General features: G+C 36.0%; 2 protein-coding genes across 2 annotated transcripts; one reads left to right on the top strand and one right to left on the bottom strand.

Moving 5' to 3' along the window:
• Nucleotides 1-670: 670 nt before the first annotated feature.
• On the bottom strand, nucleotides 671-1318 carry LOC117614295 (monothiol glutaredoxin-S10). Its single transcript, XM_034343057.1, has one exon. It carries the CDS (start codon nucleotides 1144-1146, stop codon nucleotides 838-840), a length of 309 nt encoding a protein of 102 aa, XP_034198948.1. The 5' UTR covers nucleotides 1147-1318; the 3' UTR covers nucleotides 671-837.
• An 11643-nt stretch (nucleotides 1319-12961) lies between these two features.
• On the top strand, nucleotides 12962-13723 carry LOC117614337 (monothiol glutaredoxin-S2). Its single transcript, XM_034343119.1, has one exon. The coding sequence runs from the start codon at nucleotides 13159-13161 to the stop codon at nucleotides 13465-13467; it is 309 nt and encodes a 102-aa protein (XP_034199010.1). The 5' UTR covers nucleotides 12962-13158; the 3' UTR covers nucleotides 13468-13723.
• The last annotated feature ends 3867 nt before the right edge of the window (nucleotides 13724-17590 follow it).

Genomic DNA, 17590 nt, shown 5'->3' with positions numbered 1-17590 from the left:
TTTGTTGCAGAATTTCAGAGTTTATTCCAAAGGGTACGTGATGCAAATTTAAGCAACTCAGAATCTTCAGCTCTATCTCATTCGATTAATCCTTTTTATATGGCACTTGCGTATGTTTTTGTTTACGTAGAAAGCATCCTATAGCTTTATATATAGTGTGGTCACTGCTAATCATCTTTTTTTTGTTTTGTTTTCCATTTACTGCTTTTCTAAGTTAATTAATTAAAGATCACTACTTGAGTATCAGTTTGAAGCATTATTGTACGATAAGTTTCTTTCAAGATCTATCGTTACTTGTATGTGTTAATGTTGTGAGAGAAATTAATGCTACATATAATTAGTGCACACACAATTTTTATGAAGATTTTAATATTGGCATTAGGAAACGCTAATCACGTCTTAGCACTATAATCTATCATCAATCATTAATCTACAACTTCAAAAGCATAAAATTGTTAACATTTAATAGTTATATACCTCTTCTAACATTAAAAGAGAAGTATCACTAAACTAAGAACTAGTTGGCGAGGTACTTATAACTTGAAAACTGAGAATTAGTTAGCGAGATATTTATAACTTGAAAAGAGAAATGACTAGATAACTAATCATACAATATAGTTCTCTATATAATAGTACTGCACTTCAGAAAATAATGTAGTTATACAAGTTGTAACCACAACTGAAATTAGTATTCTCTCTATATATTATTTTCCATACAAAATGTACTTTAAGCCGCTGGATGTAAGAGAAAGATAAAAGGAAAATATAAGTGACAAGTTACCCATAATTATTTGGGACACACAAAGATTACTGCATAATATGCTCCATTTAGGGTTTCTAAAGCCATAATGCCCCAGCATCTTTTAGCAACTTCTTTAGAGAGCCATTGAGATGAAGGGTCATGACTGCGTTGGCCGAGCCGACGAATTTGCCTCCGATGAAGACAGCTGGCACTGAGGGCTGGCACCCTAGCCTCACCAAAGCCCACTCCATCTCCTTCCCTCTTGATTCTTCATCGAGCTCATAGATTGCAGGGCTCACCCCTTGTTCATAGAACAGTCTCTTGATTGCATGGGACATGCAGCATGAGCTCTTGCTGAAAATCACCACTGCCTTTTGTGACGCCAACTTTGCTACGCGATCCATTTGAAGAAAATAAAATGTACCCAAAAAGTGAAATGTAGTTGTTAAGGATGGCTGAGATGGGGTTTAGGTCTAATGGTTCAAATGGGGTTTTTGTTTGGAAGCCAAGAAAATTAGATGGGAATGTGTGGGAAAATTGTGGAAAATGGAGCAAATGTAGAGTAGTAGAAGTGTATTGGTTTGGTGTTGATGGAATTGGATCTCTTGTGAGCATGTATATATAGGGTAAGCCGTATGGGAGAAAGCTAGAGATGACATATTATATTTATGCAATTTTTTTTTTAATCCAAAGGAGAAAAGGGAAGGTTCGTTTAGATATTTGTGTCGATGCCCAAACTACCCTTGACATGAAAGGAACTTGTGTGGCTTACTGCACTAGCTCATTTACCTCTAGTTGTGCCAAGAATCTAAGATACCATAAAGATAAGGCCAACGTGGCCGAAAGTGGGTTTAATAAGAGAGATCAAAACAACAATAATAATAATAATAATAATAATCAAAAAACATATGGGGCATTGGCTTTTTTATGGACGAAAATACCCTTGTTACAATTTTGAGAGTGGACTGTATGCATGACGGCGAATGTCAACTTTGGATATAACTGGTGATGATAACGTGGGAGGAGGAGGATATTGTAAGTGTTGGATGAAGACTTGCACGAATAGTTGCATCACACAAAGACGATGGTGCTGTGATGCATGCATGGCTTTTTGAGCATTTTTTGTGCAATTCATTCTTCGTAAAAGTTGGGAAATCTCTAGATGAGATGAGATGATGTTTGCATATATAGAATATCAAATCCCAATTCAGAAGAGAACTTTAAAAAGTAGTGAGAGAGATGGATGAGAGCTTGCCACTTCTCTCTGTTGTGTGTCTCCGTTCACTGAACAAGAATTTCTTTGTAACAAAAAATGCAAAAATTTTGAGACGCAAGTTGATGTGTATTTATTCCATCATTTATTATGATTGATGTTTACCTAACACATAAATCAGTACATCACATTGCCTAAAAATATGGTGTCTCTTGTCAAGGGGTCTAATCAAGTGAAAAAAGATCTTACTTTGTAGATCATTTGGTTTAGGCTCTGTTTGGGATTGCTTTTTTTGACCAAAAACATGCTTCACTTTAAAGTAGTTTGAGGTGTTTGGCAAAACTAAAATATCCCGATTATTTTAAAAGTAGTGGCCTTTCAAAAGAAGCATATGAGCCTTTAATGAATTTTTTTAATTCCTAAAATACCATCATTCATTTTTAAAAATGACACCATCTCCACCTCCACATCCAACTCCACCACCTCCACTACCACCTCCATTGCCACAACCACCACCTCCTCCTCCTCCACCTCCGCTTTAAAAATATTGTTTACCAAATATGGAGCTATTTTACAACTAATTATTTTCAAAACAGAGCAGACACAACTTTTTTTTTTTTTTTAAATACCAGCAATCCCAAACTGACTCTTAGACCATCACTTATATTAAACCAAAAAAAAAAAAAAGTGTCTCTTCATTAGGTTTGGAGAGCAATGTGAAAATTTTATTGAAGGAACTTAACGAACATGACACAAGTCTTCAAGCACCACATCCTGCAAAGCAACTTGAGGCTCTTCTAATTGACAAAGCGTAACAAGCTAAACGACAAGAGTCTCTCTTTAATACCCTTTTTGTAAAACCTATATTTTTGTAAGTTGGAAACGCATTGCTAGTACTAAGCACATTTTAGCTTGAACACATAATTTTGTGAGACCCTAGGGTAAATAAGTAGGCTTGCTTATTTTCTGGTGCTTAGAAAGTATTTTATAAATTTTCAGATGTTTCATTTCCACATTATATTTGCTATATTTTGTTTTTCTAACCATATGTCTTACGTTCTATTGAGAGTGTAGTATTATGATGTTTGGTTTTAACATTGTAACATTGCATTGTCAATAAGGCGTGACGTTATTACGTGCCAGTTTTCTAAGCGCGACAATTTTCTTTTTTGAATTTAATCATTAATTACACTTTTAAACTATGTGTAACTTAAAATATATAATTTTAACGTAATATGTGTGAGAATAGCAATATTAAGCAGAAGTTTAACAGAGAGAAGCAGGCAATCTTAGGAGAAGAATTGATGTTTTCATTCATTGATTGTTCAACACAGTACAGTGATGGTTTTTTATACTAGCTTGTCAAAGCTTTGTGTACACGTTTCTAACCTCTTAACCTTTCTAACTTCTTTAACAGACCTCTAACTCTTTTGCTAAAACTGCCTAACAGACTTAACAACATTTCAACAACTCTCTTCTTCAATCTTCTGACATGTGGCAGACTTAGGACCCTTGATATCTTTACATGCCCCCTCAATCTCATGTTTGGAGGAGCCAAGCATGAGATTGGAACAATGATGCTGGAATAAAGGGATAGACAGCCCCTTAGTAAGAATGTCAGCAAATTGTTCTGCAGAAGAGACATGTTGCACATGTAAATCACCTCGAATGACTCGTTCCCTAACAAAATGATAATCAATCTGTAGATGTTTCATTCGGGAATGAAACACTGGGTTGGAAGAGAGAGCAATAGCAGAGATATTGTCACAATGAATTAAAGGAGGAACATGTAATGGGACATGCAGATCACAGAACAACTGTCTGATCCATGCAAGTTCAGCAGCAGCAATCGCTAAAGCCCTATATTCTGCCTCAGTGGACGAACGAGAGACAGTATGTTGCTTCTTAGAAGCCCAAGAAATAGGACTAGAGCCCAAGTAAACAATAAACCCCAAAACAGATCTGCGATCATTAGGATCCCCAGCCCAGTCAGCATCACTATAAGCGTGCAGATGAAGAAGACCAGGCTTAAACCAAATGCCAAAATCAATGGTTCCTTTCAAATACCTCAGGATTCTCTTAACTGCCACAACATGAGATTCCATAGGATTATGCATAAATTGACAAGCTTGATTCACTGAGAAGGCAATATCTGGCCTTGTGAAAGTGAGGTACTGCAGAGCACCAACAATGCTTCTATACTGCTCTGGATGAGAATAAGGTTTGCCATCATCTTTCAATAGTCTGTGATAAGGAAGACAAGGAGTAGGACACGGTTTTGAATCCTGCAAATCAACCTTGTCAAGCAGTTCCTTGATATACTTAGTTTGAGACACAAACAAGCCAGCAGACTGATATGAAATTTGCAGCCCCAGAAAATAAGTCAATTGGCCTAAATCCTTCATATCAAACTCCTGAGTTAAAGCACTAATTACAGAGGTAATAAGAGATGAATTACTGCCAGTAAGAATGATATCATCAACATAGAGAAGCAAAACCACAGTACCAAGCAACGAATGGTGAATAAAGAGAGATGGATCCGCATTTGAAGCCTGAAAACCCAAGCTTGGTAAGAAGCTAGTAAATCTTTCATTCCAGGCACGAGGAGCCTGTTTTAAACCATACAAGGACTTCTTGAGTCTGCAAACAAAATCAGAAGAATAATGCTTATTCTCAAAGCCTTGAGGTTGTGTCATATAAACCTCCTCTTGAAGAACACCATGCAAGAACGCATTTTTAACATCAAGTTGCCGTAAGGACCACTGAAACTGAGCGGCAAGGGCAAGAACTAATCGAACAGTGGTTGGTTTAACCACCGGACTGAAGGTCTCATAATAATCAATACCCTCCTCTTGACTAAATCCCTTAGCAACCAAGCGAGCCTTATGCCTAGCTATAGAACCATCTGCATTCTTCTTGATCCTATAAACCCATTTACAGCCAACAAGATTCTTATGAGCTGGGAGAGGAACCAAATCCCAAGTACCTTGAGCATGAAGAGCCTCAATTTCCTCCCTCATTGCAGATTGCCATTCCGGTGATTGAGAAGCAGCCTTGAAAGAACTAGGCTCAATTGTAGATAAATCAATAGATGTAGAAGCAGAAAAAGCCTTCCTCTTGGAGATGCCATTCTTAGACCGTGTTGTCATAGGATGCAAATTTACAGGTGGCAGAGGCAAGACAACACGAAGACTTTCAGGCTGAAAATCAGGATCCACAGGGAGAGGAGACTGTGTAGCTGATTGTGTAGCAGAAGGGGAAGCAGGCAATGAACTGGGAGGCAATGCAGTCAAAGGTTCATTGGCTTCATAGGTGGATGGAGAAGGTGAGGAAATGGAAAGAGAAGGGATAGGTGATAAGACAGTATTAGTGAATGAAATAGATGGAGGAGGAGAAGAGGAAGGGAGAGACTGAGATGAAGAAATACTTACTGGATGGACAGATGTGAATGGAAACACAGTTTCATCAAATAGGACATGTCTAGTGACAAATAGTCTATTGGTAAGGAGAGAAAAACAAATATAGCCTTTATATTGTCCTGCATAGCCTAGAAAGACACAAGTAGAAGTTTTTGGCTGAAGTTTGTTTGTATTATAAGGCTTGAGCAAAGGAAAGCAAGCACAGCCAAATACCCTCAGATGAGTAATGTCTGGGGCAGATCCAAACAATAAGAAAAAAGGAGATTTGAAATGAAGAGTTTTACATGGCATTCTATTGATCAAGTAGACTGAAGTAGCACAAGCATGAATCCAAAATTTTGGTGGTAAATGAGCAGTTTGCAATAAAGTGATAGCAGTCTCTAAGATGTGTCGGTGTTTTCTCTCGGCTAAGCCATTTTGTTCAGGTGTATAGGGACAGGATTTATGATGAATGATACCTCTAGCAAGAAGATAATGTTGAAATTTATGACTAAGATATTCACCACCTCCATCACTTTGAAAAACTTTAAGAGAAGCAGAGAACTGAGTGACTAGGTAAGCATGAAAATGAACAAAAATAGAGTAAACTTCCGCTTTATTGATCATTGGAAAGAGCCAAGTAAACCGAGTACACTCATCTACAAAGCTAACATAATATTTGAACCCCTCAACAGATATTGTTGGAGAAGGACCCCACACATCACTATGAATCACTTCTAAAGGTTTGACAGATTTTACTGCTGGATAATGAAAAGGAAGTTTAGCTAGTTTGCCTTCTAAACAATGATGACAAACAGATTGAACTTTGTCTAAAGAAACAGGAACCTGGGATTGATGTAAAAGAGCAGTAGTAATGACATTGGAGGGATGACCAAACCGCTTGTGCCACAGACTAGTGTTTACTGGATGTCCAAGAAAGCAGAAATGTTGTTTGATGAGAGAAGCAGCTGGAGTAGGATGAGGTTGTGAAGGAAAGAAAGGAATAGAATATATGCCAGCTCTACACAGTCCCTTGAGAAGAACACTCCCCGTGAGTTTGTCCTGAATCCAAAAGCCAAATGCATCACATATAAATCTGCAGTTATTATCTTTACATAACCGATGCACTGAAAGCAAATGCTGGGATATCTTTGGCACATGCAAAACTTTCGATAATTGGAAAGAACATTGAGGAGTATTCAAAGAAGAAGAGCCAATACTAGAAATACTCAAACCTGAACCCCCCGCAGTGGTGATAGTCTCATTTCCTAAGAAAGGGGTAGCAAGACTGAGTTGAGACAAATCAGACGTCATATGGGCTGTTGCTCCAGTATCAGCTACCCAAAATTGCTCAGCTGATGAGGAAGGAGAATAGTTGGCATGCATTGCAGTAAGATTGGATGAAGGAGGTTTGCCTTGATAGGAAAAATTGCCTCTGTGGTAACACTGAATAGCGGTGTGGCCATACTTCCAGCAAATTTGGCATTGAACAGAAGAACCAGGACCTGTGAATTGTTGATGTCGTTGATAACAATCAGCAGCTAGATGACCTTTCTTGTTGCATATTTGACAAATTGGAATATCAGTACCCGAACCAAGGATGCCAGGGCCAGAATTAGGTGGAGCTTGATACGGTCTTGAACTAGATGAAAACTGATGCCGAGGTCTGCCTCTTCCTCGATAAAAAGAACCTCTATTAGGGCCAGATTGGAAACCACCATTATGTGAAAAAGAGCCACCATTAGAGCTAGAGTGGAAACCTCCATTGAGACCACCATTGACACCACCATTGTGGCTAGATGAAATAGAAGATGGGACAGACGTGGAAGTGTCAGCAAGAACAAGAGATTTTCCGTTGAATGATTGATTGTTCGCCATCATCGCAGAGGCAAAAGGAGCGGCAGAGGTAGAATGTTCAAGAATAGCTTCTTCAGCAAGCAACTGAGATCTAAAATCTTTAAGAGAGAGCACATTTTCCCTGCCTCGAACCATACACCGAAATGTATTATATTCTGGGGGAAGACCATTAAGAGCCAAAATCACAATATCATCATCATCAAAAGAAACCCCAGCGGCAGCAAGATGATCTCTAGCATCCTTTATCTTTTGCAAGTATTGAGAGACTGGGTCAGCACCTTCTTGATATTCTGAAGCTCACTTTTCATCTGAAAAATCCTAGCTTTGGTAACCATAGAAAATCTATCCTTCAACTGAACCCACATATCATGAGAACTAGTACACCCAATGACATATGAGATAGCAGTAGAAGAAAGGGTTGCAATTAGTAATTGCATCAAGGCACGATCATGCATCTTCCACACTGCATAAGCATCAGTTTCCACACCTTCAACATCAGAATCTTCATCAAAACGAGGAGGACACAGCCGTGAACCATCAACAAACCCCAATAAGCCATGACCTTCAAGAAGAAGCTGCATCTGAAAATTCCAAGTGAGAAAATTTGTATCATCAAGCTTAACTGTCACAGAAGTAGAGACAGTGGGAATTAAGGTAGTAATCGGAGATTGAACAATCTGAAGTTGAGTAGCAGTCACCATGATGAGTATTCAGGAAGAAAATATCGTGAGAAGAAAAGAAATGGGTAATAGAACAAGCAGAAGATTCTGTGAGGTAAAAGAACAAACAGGTGGTAGGTAGAACAAAGACTACGAAAGGAATAGTGTGGTTGAAGAAGGAAAGAAGCTTAAGGAATTAACAAAGAAGAAGAGAATAGAACAGAATTGGCAGCAAAGAATAGGAATGCGGAAGCAAGAAGCTCAGGATCGTATTATGGCGATGATACCATGTGAGAATAGCAATATTAAGCAGAAGTTTAACAGAGAGAAGCAGGCAATCTTAGGAGAAGAATTGATGTTTTCATTCATTGATTGTTCAACACAGTACAGTGATGGTTTTTTATACTAGCTTGTCAAAGCTTTGTGTACACGTTTCTAACCTCTTAACCTTTCTAACTTCTTTAACAGACCTCTAACTCTTTTGCTAAAACTGCCTAACAGACTTAACAACATTTCAACAACTCTCTTCTTCAATCTTCTGACATGTGGCAGACTTAGGACCCTTGATATCTTTACAATATGTACTTTTGAAGATTATGTATAAATAGTTTGGGTTCACATGCACCCCTTGACCCATATGCCGATCCATGATTATAAGCCCTTATTCATTCATGGTTCATGGCTAGGCTAGTTCGTGATTGTAGATTATATTATAAATCTTCAACAGTCTCTTTAACAGCTTTGGAATGTTAAAATAGGTGAGCCACATTATCAAAACTTTCTCCAATAGCCTTGTCAAACTCAGCCATCAAGGCTATAACTTCTTTCTTTCTCTTCATGACTAGTAAGTTAACCTTGGTTATTCAAATCATTTAATTTTACTTTGAAAAAATTAAAACTTACCTTGAAAAATGTTTAAAACATGCATTTTTTCTTTTCAAACAATAAATACATATACATTTTTCATATGTTCTCATATTTTTCTATAACACTGCATTAATTGAATTGAAGAGTCTGTTGGGGCATAAATTATTAAAAGGGGAATAGCAAACAAAACTTTTCAAATTGCCACTAAATCAACAAACTTCATTTTGAAGAGTTTGGTTTGATACTACTGTTGGAGATGCTCAATATCCCTTATCTATAACTTGACTGGTCAACAACCCTCAAGAGTTGACCTTAGGTAGTCTGCAAATCTCCTTTGCCTCAAGAGGAGTTGGTAAAAACTGACGCGCAATTGACTCTAAGATTTCTGGCTTTACTAAAACCAGTATTTACATATGCATTTGCTTCCAAACTTGTAAAGAATTTTTACAAATCAAGTTTGATTGTCACAAGATTTTTATAGAAACTCTCGTTTGACTATAGCGAAATCTAAAAATGGCGTTATGCTTCTTAACTTGAATTGAACATTATTTATTTGTGGACCCGAAAATTTCGACTCCAACTAAAACCATATTCCACCCTTATTCCATAATTCGAAATGTTCCTATAAATCATCGAGATAAAGCAAAAATTGCTTAAACTTGTGCACGTGTTTAATGCTGATAGATAGAATCATAGAGAGGATTGACAAATTAAGGCCCCCCTCCCCCTCCTCCTCTATCCAACCTAATTAGCTAGAAGATGCCAGCACCAACAAGAACATCACGAATCATGCTCTCCTCCAATCTTAACATACAAGATATATTTGCAGAATAATTAATTGATTAAAAGGTTTGATGATTAATATATGATCCCTTTTAGGCAAGCTGGCCAAGTAGTGATCATATAATTATGTTGTTCGATATTAGAAATGACATATATATGTATACAGAGAGTAGGGACATCTCTTGTAGGGCCCATTTTGGATTGTATTTTACTAATTCAAACCGTCTATTTTGTAGACACTCTCATTCAAAGATCATCTTAGTACTTTCTTAAAGCACTATGTTCATTGATTTTGTAGGACACAATTGGATGTCGAAACGGTTTCCGATTTGTCTAATTTTGTGTAAGGATAATCTATTAATGAAGACCTAAAAAATAGATAATTTGGATCATTGAAAAGAAAAAAAAGTTGTAAAATTCTTTAAAGGGCGTTCCTCAAATAAAATTATTTGAAGAATCTCTCAACAAAAAATGACTGGATATGTATATATATATAAGCTGAGTGAGATTTTGATTCTTTCTTTCTCTGCTTTAAGATTTTGGACGGAGAAGTATTCTTTGTGTTTCGTATCCACAAAAGCATGATGCAATACATAATAAAGGCAAATGGGGGGTCTCATCACCAGCCATGCATTAAATTAAATTAAATCATCCCTACCCTTTATTATTTCTCAGATGGAATAAAAACAAGAGAGAATCTGTACAGAGCCTGTATGTACCTCACCAACTGAAAACATACCTAATCAAATTGTGTGGTGCCACTTGTGCTAAAATAACAATATAAATCAAACTTGTGTGATGCCACGATCCGTCCTCGCATACCTTCTTTATCTTTAGTAAGTTTTTTTTTTTGTGCTTAAAGTTGACATTCTTTTCTCAACTTATTACCCACACACACGCATATATATGGACCTCATCCCCCACTCTCTCTCTCTCTCTCTCTCTCTCTCTCTCTCTCTCTCACCTAGTTCCATGCATGCATGGTACATATATGTGATGATGGTACAGCGATGTTTATGATGTGTCCTATAACGAATCGAAATTAATGAGATATCGAGAGCATAAGCTACTCATCACCCCATTAATTATGTTTTTAAAATGTGTTTTGTCTTCAAATACGTTTCATATATTACTCATGTAATGCTCTGAAAAATTACTAAATTGTGGCCTAAAATGTAAAATTTAAGTGATATACCTCAAAATCGACACCAATTAAGTATTGAAAAATCCTAATAAATGAACCTATGGCAGTAAATTAAATATGTTCTTTGGAATGTTGAGAGTCATGCATGCATATATACATACGACATGATAACTAAGAAGCCATGCATGCATGGTGATGGTTGGCATATGTATGCATCACGCTCTAGCTAATAAGTACGAGCGAGCAGTGTAATGTACGGTCAAGGAACCTTAGCTACAAACCGGCCCTTGGCCTCCCAATTGAGCCATTGTTCCTTAAAGCCCTGAAATCACATATTTATATATATGATATATAGCATAAAGAATTAATACACATATTTATACTGTTTATATACATATATATATATGTATATACATACATATACCTAGCCCAAACCCTAGCTCCCTCTCTCTTAAAAATTCTCCTAGAGCCATTTTCACATTGAGGGGGGAGGAAGCCACTATTCTTCATTCCATCTCCCCTCTTCTCTTCCTCCCTATCTTCTCCCCTCATTTTCAGAGACAAAATGTTTTCCTTATTTGTCTTCGTTTTGTTATGATTTTCCTACAACCATCACAGACGTCTGCGTCTCGGTGTCGGATCTCCACCATCATTCTTTTTGTGGTTTCTTTATATTCAGAATAAGTCGCAGAGACTCTTTGGATTTTCTGTGTAGTTTACACATCTCATTTTGTAAGAGATTTTCACCTCTTTTTTGTAAGGGATCCCTAAACGAAAATTTAGACGGAGGTTACTAATATATATATATATATATATGTATATATATTACGTAGGTATACTTTGACGTTACCATCAATTGCATGGCCAATATTCGAATTGGAAATGGTGACGGAAAGCGGAAAGAAAGTGAAGGAGCTTTTCATTTGATGGAAATCACTAATTCTTATACAGACGACTGATCATCGTCTCTCTCTAGACCTTTCGAAAATATTTATTTATATATGCGTTGGCGGTCCACAGTCGTAGATATTATTTCATGGAAAATAGACACAGAAAATTTGATACATGGCGTTTTTCCAGATATAGAATATAAAAAGGCAGCTAATTACTCTACATCAATTTGACATGGAAAAGGCTATACAGAGGATAACGTTGGGGACCTCACAGCATCATTGTACGTACGGCGTCATGTTTTTTGGATTTGGGACTTGTCATCAATGGAAAGTGAGAGGGACTGATTTAGAACTAGTTAATTATTTATTCATTAGGAAGTTCATATTTTGGGGTCAAAAAAAATAGTTAATTAATTACTCTAGGTTTTTTTATTTATATATTTAATTATTTATATTTTTGGGTAAGCTCAGAGAAATATAGATGATATCTTTGCAATTAATTAATAAATAAATAAATAATATATATATATATATAATATATATATATATATATATTGGGGTTCTTGATCAATTATAACTTTGATGTGTGTTGTGTATGAACACTCATGTTATGTGTAATTCATGCACATTTGTGTTTTCTCTTTCACTTGGCTTTCTGTTTCCCTTTCATGAATTGGATGCGAATCCAAATACAAAAAGGAGGTCCCAAATGGATAAAACCAACTAGTTTCTCCAACTCAGCAGATGCTCGATGATAGATATGGCAGATCAAAAAAACAAGTTTGGAAAATGAGCCACCTAGCTAGCTGCTGTTCATCATCAACTCACCAAGTATTCTCCAAGTACTATCGTATCGCTCTTTCTACTTTCTCTAGTTCTATGGGCAGAGAAACCAGAGCGCAGAAACGGGTTCCTTTGAAAAACAAAACAGGAATATAAACCCGGCAATGAAAATTTTGGTGGATATGTTCGCATGCCACAAAGTGTTACCGCCATATAGAAAAATCCCTCGGGAAATATAAGCATGACGGAATAATAATGTATAAAGGAAGCAAATCAGGATAAGAATGTGAAGAAGAAAAAGAAAAAGAATACAAGTATACAAACAATGTGCATATATTTAGGCAATAAGCACATCAAAAACAAGATAAGAATGTGAAGCCGTACAAAGGACACGTCTCTATATTTCCGTATTCAAAAAGATTCGATCAAATTGGATCGCTGTCGAGTGAAGATCAAAGCAAGATTTGGCAAGCAGTGCCGAAATAACATTCTTCTTTTCCTGCACAGTGCACTATCAAATTAAAATCCCCTTTTAATTTCTAGAAAAATAGCGAAAGCCAGCAATGCCAATCCACTTGAATTCTCCCACCACCATGTCCCTATATATACACTCCCACCACAACCCAAAAACTCACCACACAAAACCTCAATTCTCACAAAGCTCACATTGCTCATTGCTCTCCTGACCCTTTTCTTAATAATTTCCTCTAAATTTCTGTCACGCATTTCACTTCAAATCCCAGTTGAAAATCATCTCACCAAACTTGTCAACCTTTGATCAATTGGGCATTGTGCCGCATTTCACTAGTTAGCTTAGCAATGGAGGTGGTGACAAAGATGGCTTCAGAGAGACCAGTTGTGATCTTCAGCAAGAGCTCATGCTGCATGTGCCATTCAATCAAGACCCTGTTTTCTGATTTTGGGGTGAACCCAGCAGTGTACGAGCTTGACGAGATGCAGAGAGCGAGAGAGATAGAGCAAGCTCTTTCAAGGCTTGGCTGCAACCCTACTGTGCCTGCAGTGTTCATTGGGGGAGAGTTTGTGGGTGGAGCCAATGAGGTCATGAATCTTCATCTTCAGCGCTCCTTAATCCCGATGCTTAAACGCGCTGGAGCGTTGTGGGTTTGATGATGTTCAGATCATTAAACCTAATTATAACTTGCATATAACAGGCGCTATTAAGAATCTTGGTTATGCATGACTGGTTTGATATATATATATAACAAGTATGAGAATATCGGATATAATATATAATAAACATATATAGCATATAGAGCCAGTAAGAGTTTGTAATAAGAGGTTATTACTTAATGACTTATTATGTACTCAAGCTTTTTTGTAATGCTTTATCTGGATATAATAAAATCTTACTTTGTGGTGGGAATTGATGCTCTGTTTTTATGCATATATATATATATGAGATAAGTAGATAACATTAGTAGCATTAATTCCTATGCATATTTGGCTGCATTGTGCAACTCATTATCCACTTTATTTTGATTAACGAATCTTCACTATACTTACACCGTATCATTATCATCTGAACCATTCATTGTTTAAATCGGAATTTAATGATCATTTCTGCAAAAACCTATCAAATTGGAAATAGTTTAATCATCCGTATGTATCAAACAAATCCATAATTTTAGTAACAATTAAGATCCTTACAAGAAGTTTTTTTGGGGATGAATTCCAGTCGATTGCTCTGAGCTCAAGTGAATTGGGTTCTCTTCTGGGAACTATGTTATTTGGGCTTGTAGGCCTCATGTCATCTTCTTCTTCTTAGCAGGGTCCACCCCTTTATTCCCGCAGCCCTAACCCACTTCAGTTAATTTTAGGGTTCGTTTAGCAGCAATCAATAAATAAATACAACTCGTGAAATGGAAAATGAAAAATACGTAATTAATTGTCACTAGATACAACTAAAACATGTATGCTGATTCTAGAGTAATTCCAAAGTTTGGCACTCTTACACATACAACTTCAATCAAGGTATTTCTTTGTTATGGGTTCCATGACATATGAATGATGTTTTTCACTTATATTATAACACATAAGTTCATAATATCAAATTTAAAAACTAATTGAATATACCTACAAATTTAGGTCCACAAATTCTATCATATAATTATGAATGACATTAGTATTGTTTAAATTTTAAGGATATTCGGTTGTCAGGTTCAAATTCCCGCGATATCATAGTTGTGTGTGTATGTGAGAGAAATTCCCTACCCTGTAGTTTAGACTATTGCTTGTACTAAAAAAAATGGATATTTGGTTATCTAAATTTTTCTTTGAAGCTTTTAAACCTTTCAAGTATTGCCCGCCCTACCTTTGAAAAATTCATGAATCCGCCACTTATATATATATATATATAAACTTCACACCTATTAAAGAGATAGTATCAATAGTTTGTCATTAATAAAACAAGGGGATTATTATAAGAGAACAATTTTTTAAAATGTAAATTAAAGTTTGAGGATGCACCATGACATGGTAGCTTAGCAATGGTGAAGCCAGAAAGTTTTAAGAGGGTAGGCTAGGTAATGGGGTTTTTAATTGTAGACGTCTTTGAATTTTACCTCAAGTTTTAATTGAGTCTCGGAAGGCAATTACATCCTTGAACTCGACAAGTAGTTCATATGGGGTCCTACCATGACAGAATGGGTCGAGTGTAGTTTCTAATTGGAGGGGCAAATTGACAGACTATCACAGTAGGACCTAATTGGAACTACTTGTTGAGTTCGCAGATATAATTTCCTTAAAAAAAGGATTTTAGGACTCAATTGAAACTCGAGATAAAATTCAAGGATGTCTACAGCTAAAAACCCTAGGTAATAATTAAAGTACGACTATATTGATACTAGATAATGACCTCATTCATTTTCCATGCATATAAATAAAATAGATGGATGAAAAGTGTTCTTATGATTTATGATATGAAATTTCATTCTACCTAATAATCACATTTATTCTGCAATGGGGAAAAATGATAATTTCCTGTCATTTCAAAATGTTCTCATAAAGATGTACATAAAGGGGAGGGATAAATTTGTATAATGTATAATTGCATTTTGGTTCATTGAATTATCCACTCCTTTTAGATAAAAAAAAATTTCTTTCAATTTTCCACTAGTAAATTAAAATATTGGAGGGAACTAAAAATATTAAGGCAAGAAAGACAATATGAGTATGCGGTCTCTATTTTTGATGTCCCTACATTTCTCATCTCTAATTTCTTGACATGTGTCCGCCTACTTACTACCAATTTTATTATAATAAAAAAAATACTTTTGTTTGTACCAAAATTGTAAATTTGCTCTAAATTAAATGAAGAAATTATGGTTCTTGCAATATGGTAAATTTGATAGCTTAGACTTCTAGTAAGATCATTCTAGTCACTTCGATGAGTAACTTCCAATGCTCAAATATAGTTTCTTTCTTTATGAAAGTTATTCATTTGGATGTTTAATACAACAGACATCATTTGGATTCATTTGGATGTCTACTACAACATATCCAAAGTTGACAGTATTTGGATATGTATTGAATCTTCAGGACCGCATGAAATACTGAAACATAGTTTCCAACTCAATCTGCCAAACCTCCAATCGGATGAGCAACTTCTAGTACTCAAATGAATTTTCTTTTTTAATCAAAGTTGTTCATCTGGATGTTCCTACAACATATCCAAAATTGGTGGCATTTCGATAAGTATTGAATCCTTAGCGATGCAAACACCAAATGAGAGTAGTAGCAATCTGTTTGAGCCTGATCGAAATCCGACCATGCATCTTGGAAAACCAATAGCCAAAATGCAAATTGGCGGCTCAAGGTGCCTAATGGCCAAACAGAAACAAGAAGGCCGGACTTAGGAATCGTCATGCACCCTACGTCATTTAATCTTCAATAAAGTTTATAACGAATAGAGAAATCTTTAGTTTAGAGCAGTAATCTGTCATTTACTTTGAGTTTGCATTGATAATGAATTGAATCAAGAAATCTTCAGTTCCATATCATATTTTTCATTTTCATTTCTGTTATTTTTATTTTCTACTTGTTCTTTTCTTCGCATTAGAAAAATATTGAAGTCCTCTTCATTGAGGCATAGAAAAGAATCTATATTAGGTCAATTCCCCAATTCACAATCGACTGATTAGAGTCGATATTGGAGCGTATTTTATATTTTTCAATCACTTTCTATTGGAGCTTCCGCTGCCAGCAGTGACACGCCTACATAACAACAAGCGAAAACAATCCCACAGCCAACTTTGGGCCTTCATGGATGAATTTTCTGGGATAGAATAAACAAATTTTATAAAAACTAGAACATAAAATATAAAAATAAGCAGCATAGCAGCCACCATAACGCGCCGAACCCCAGCCCATCAACTAGCACCTCCAATCCTCTCTCGAGCCCCTCCCCTCCCTCTTCTTTGTCTCTCGCTTGTGCTCTTTCTCTCTCTCCCCCTTTTCTCTCTTTCCCTCTTCTCTGTCACTCTCTCACTGCTCTTGTCCCCCTTCACAAAACCTATTCACAATTATTGTAAGTCTGTTGAGGCAAATCCAACGCTTTTTGAAATTTTAATGGATACCAATTGAAATGAAAATGTAACTAACAGTTGTAGTGGGAGGAAAAATAAATCTCATATTTAATAAGATGTTACTTAATTACTTATTATTTACTTATATATATAGTTGCAGTCCTCTTTTATTGAGAGATCCCTCAAATAATTTTATTTGAGGGACATCCTTTAGAGTTTCTTACGGATTTTTTTTCAACGATCCAAACCATCTATTTTTTTAAGTCTACATTCATAGATCATCCTTGTAAAAAATTAGACAAATCGGAAACCGTTTCGACATCCAATTGTGTCCTACAAAATCAATGAACACAGTGCTTCAAGAAAGCACTAAAATTTCAATAACTCAATTGAGTGGTCAAATGATATCGGATTCAAATGATCTTTTGTAAAAATGATCTTTGAATAATTATCTTTAAAATAGACTGTTTGGATCAAATAAGCTTATTTAAGGGATCCCTCAATGAAAGTTCTCTGTATATAGTTGATATAATGCATATATCATGCATGCATATTTAGCCTAATTTTACAATATCCCCTAGGCAGGAGGACGATATTTAGTTGCATTGACGAATTTTCACTATACATATATTATAATCAGAACTATTATTTTTTAAATCACAATTCAGTAATCATCTCTGTAAAAATCAATCAATTATAAATAGTTT

The sequence above is a fragment of the Prunus dulcis genome, chromosome 1 (assembly GCF_902201215.1).
Source record: "Prunus dulcis chromosome 1, ALMONDv2, whole genome shotgun sequence".
Taxonomy (NCBI): domain Eukaryota; kingdom Viridiplantae; phylum Streptophyta; class Magnoliopsida; order Rosales; family Rosaceae; genus Prunus; species Prunus dulcis.
Note: the sequence above shows the minus strand (reverse complement) of the source record. Positions and strands in the feature narration are given on the sequence as shown.

Bases quoted from the DNA above. Each gene is read 5' to 3' on its own strand.
- LOC117614295 (XM_034343057.1), bottom strand. From the start codon at position 1,146: ATGGATCGCGTAGCAAAGTTGGCGTCACAAAAGGCAGTGGTGATTTTC.
- LOC117614337 (XM_034343119.1), top strand. From the start codon at position 13,159: ATGGAGGTGGTGACAAAGATGGCTTCAGAGAGACCAGTTGTGATCTTC.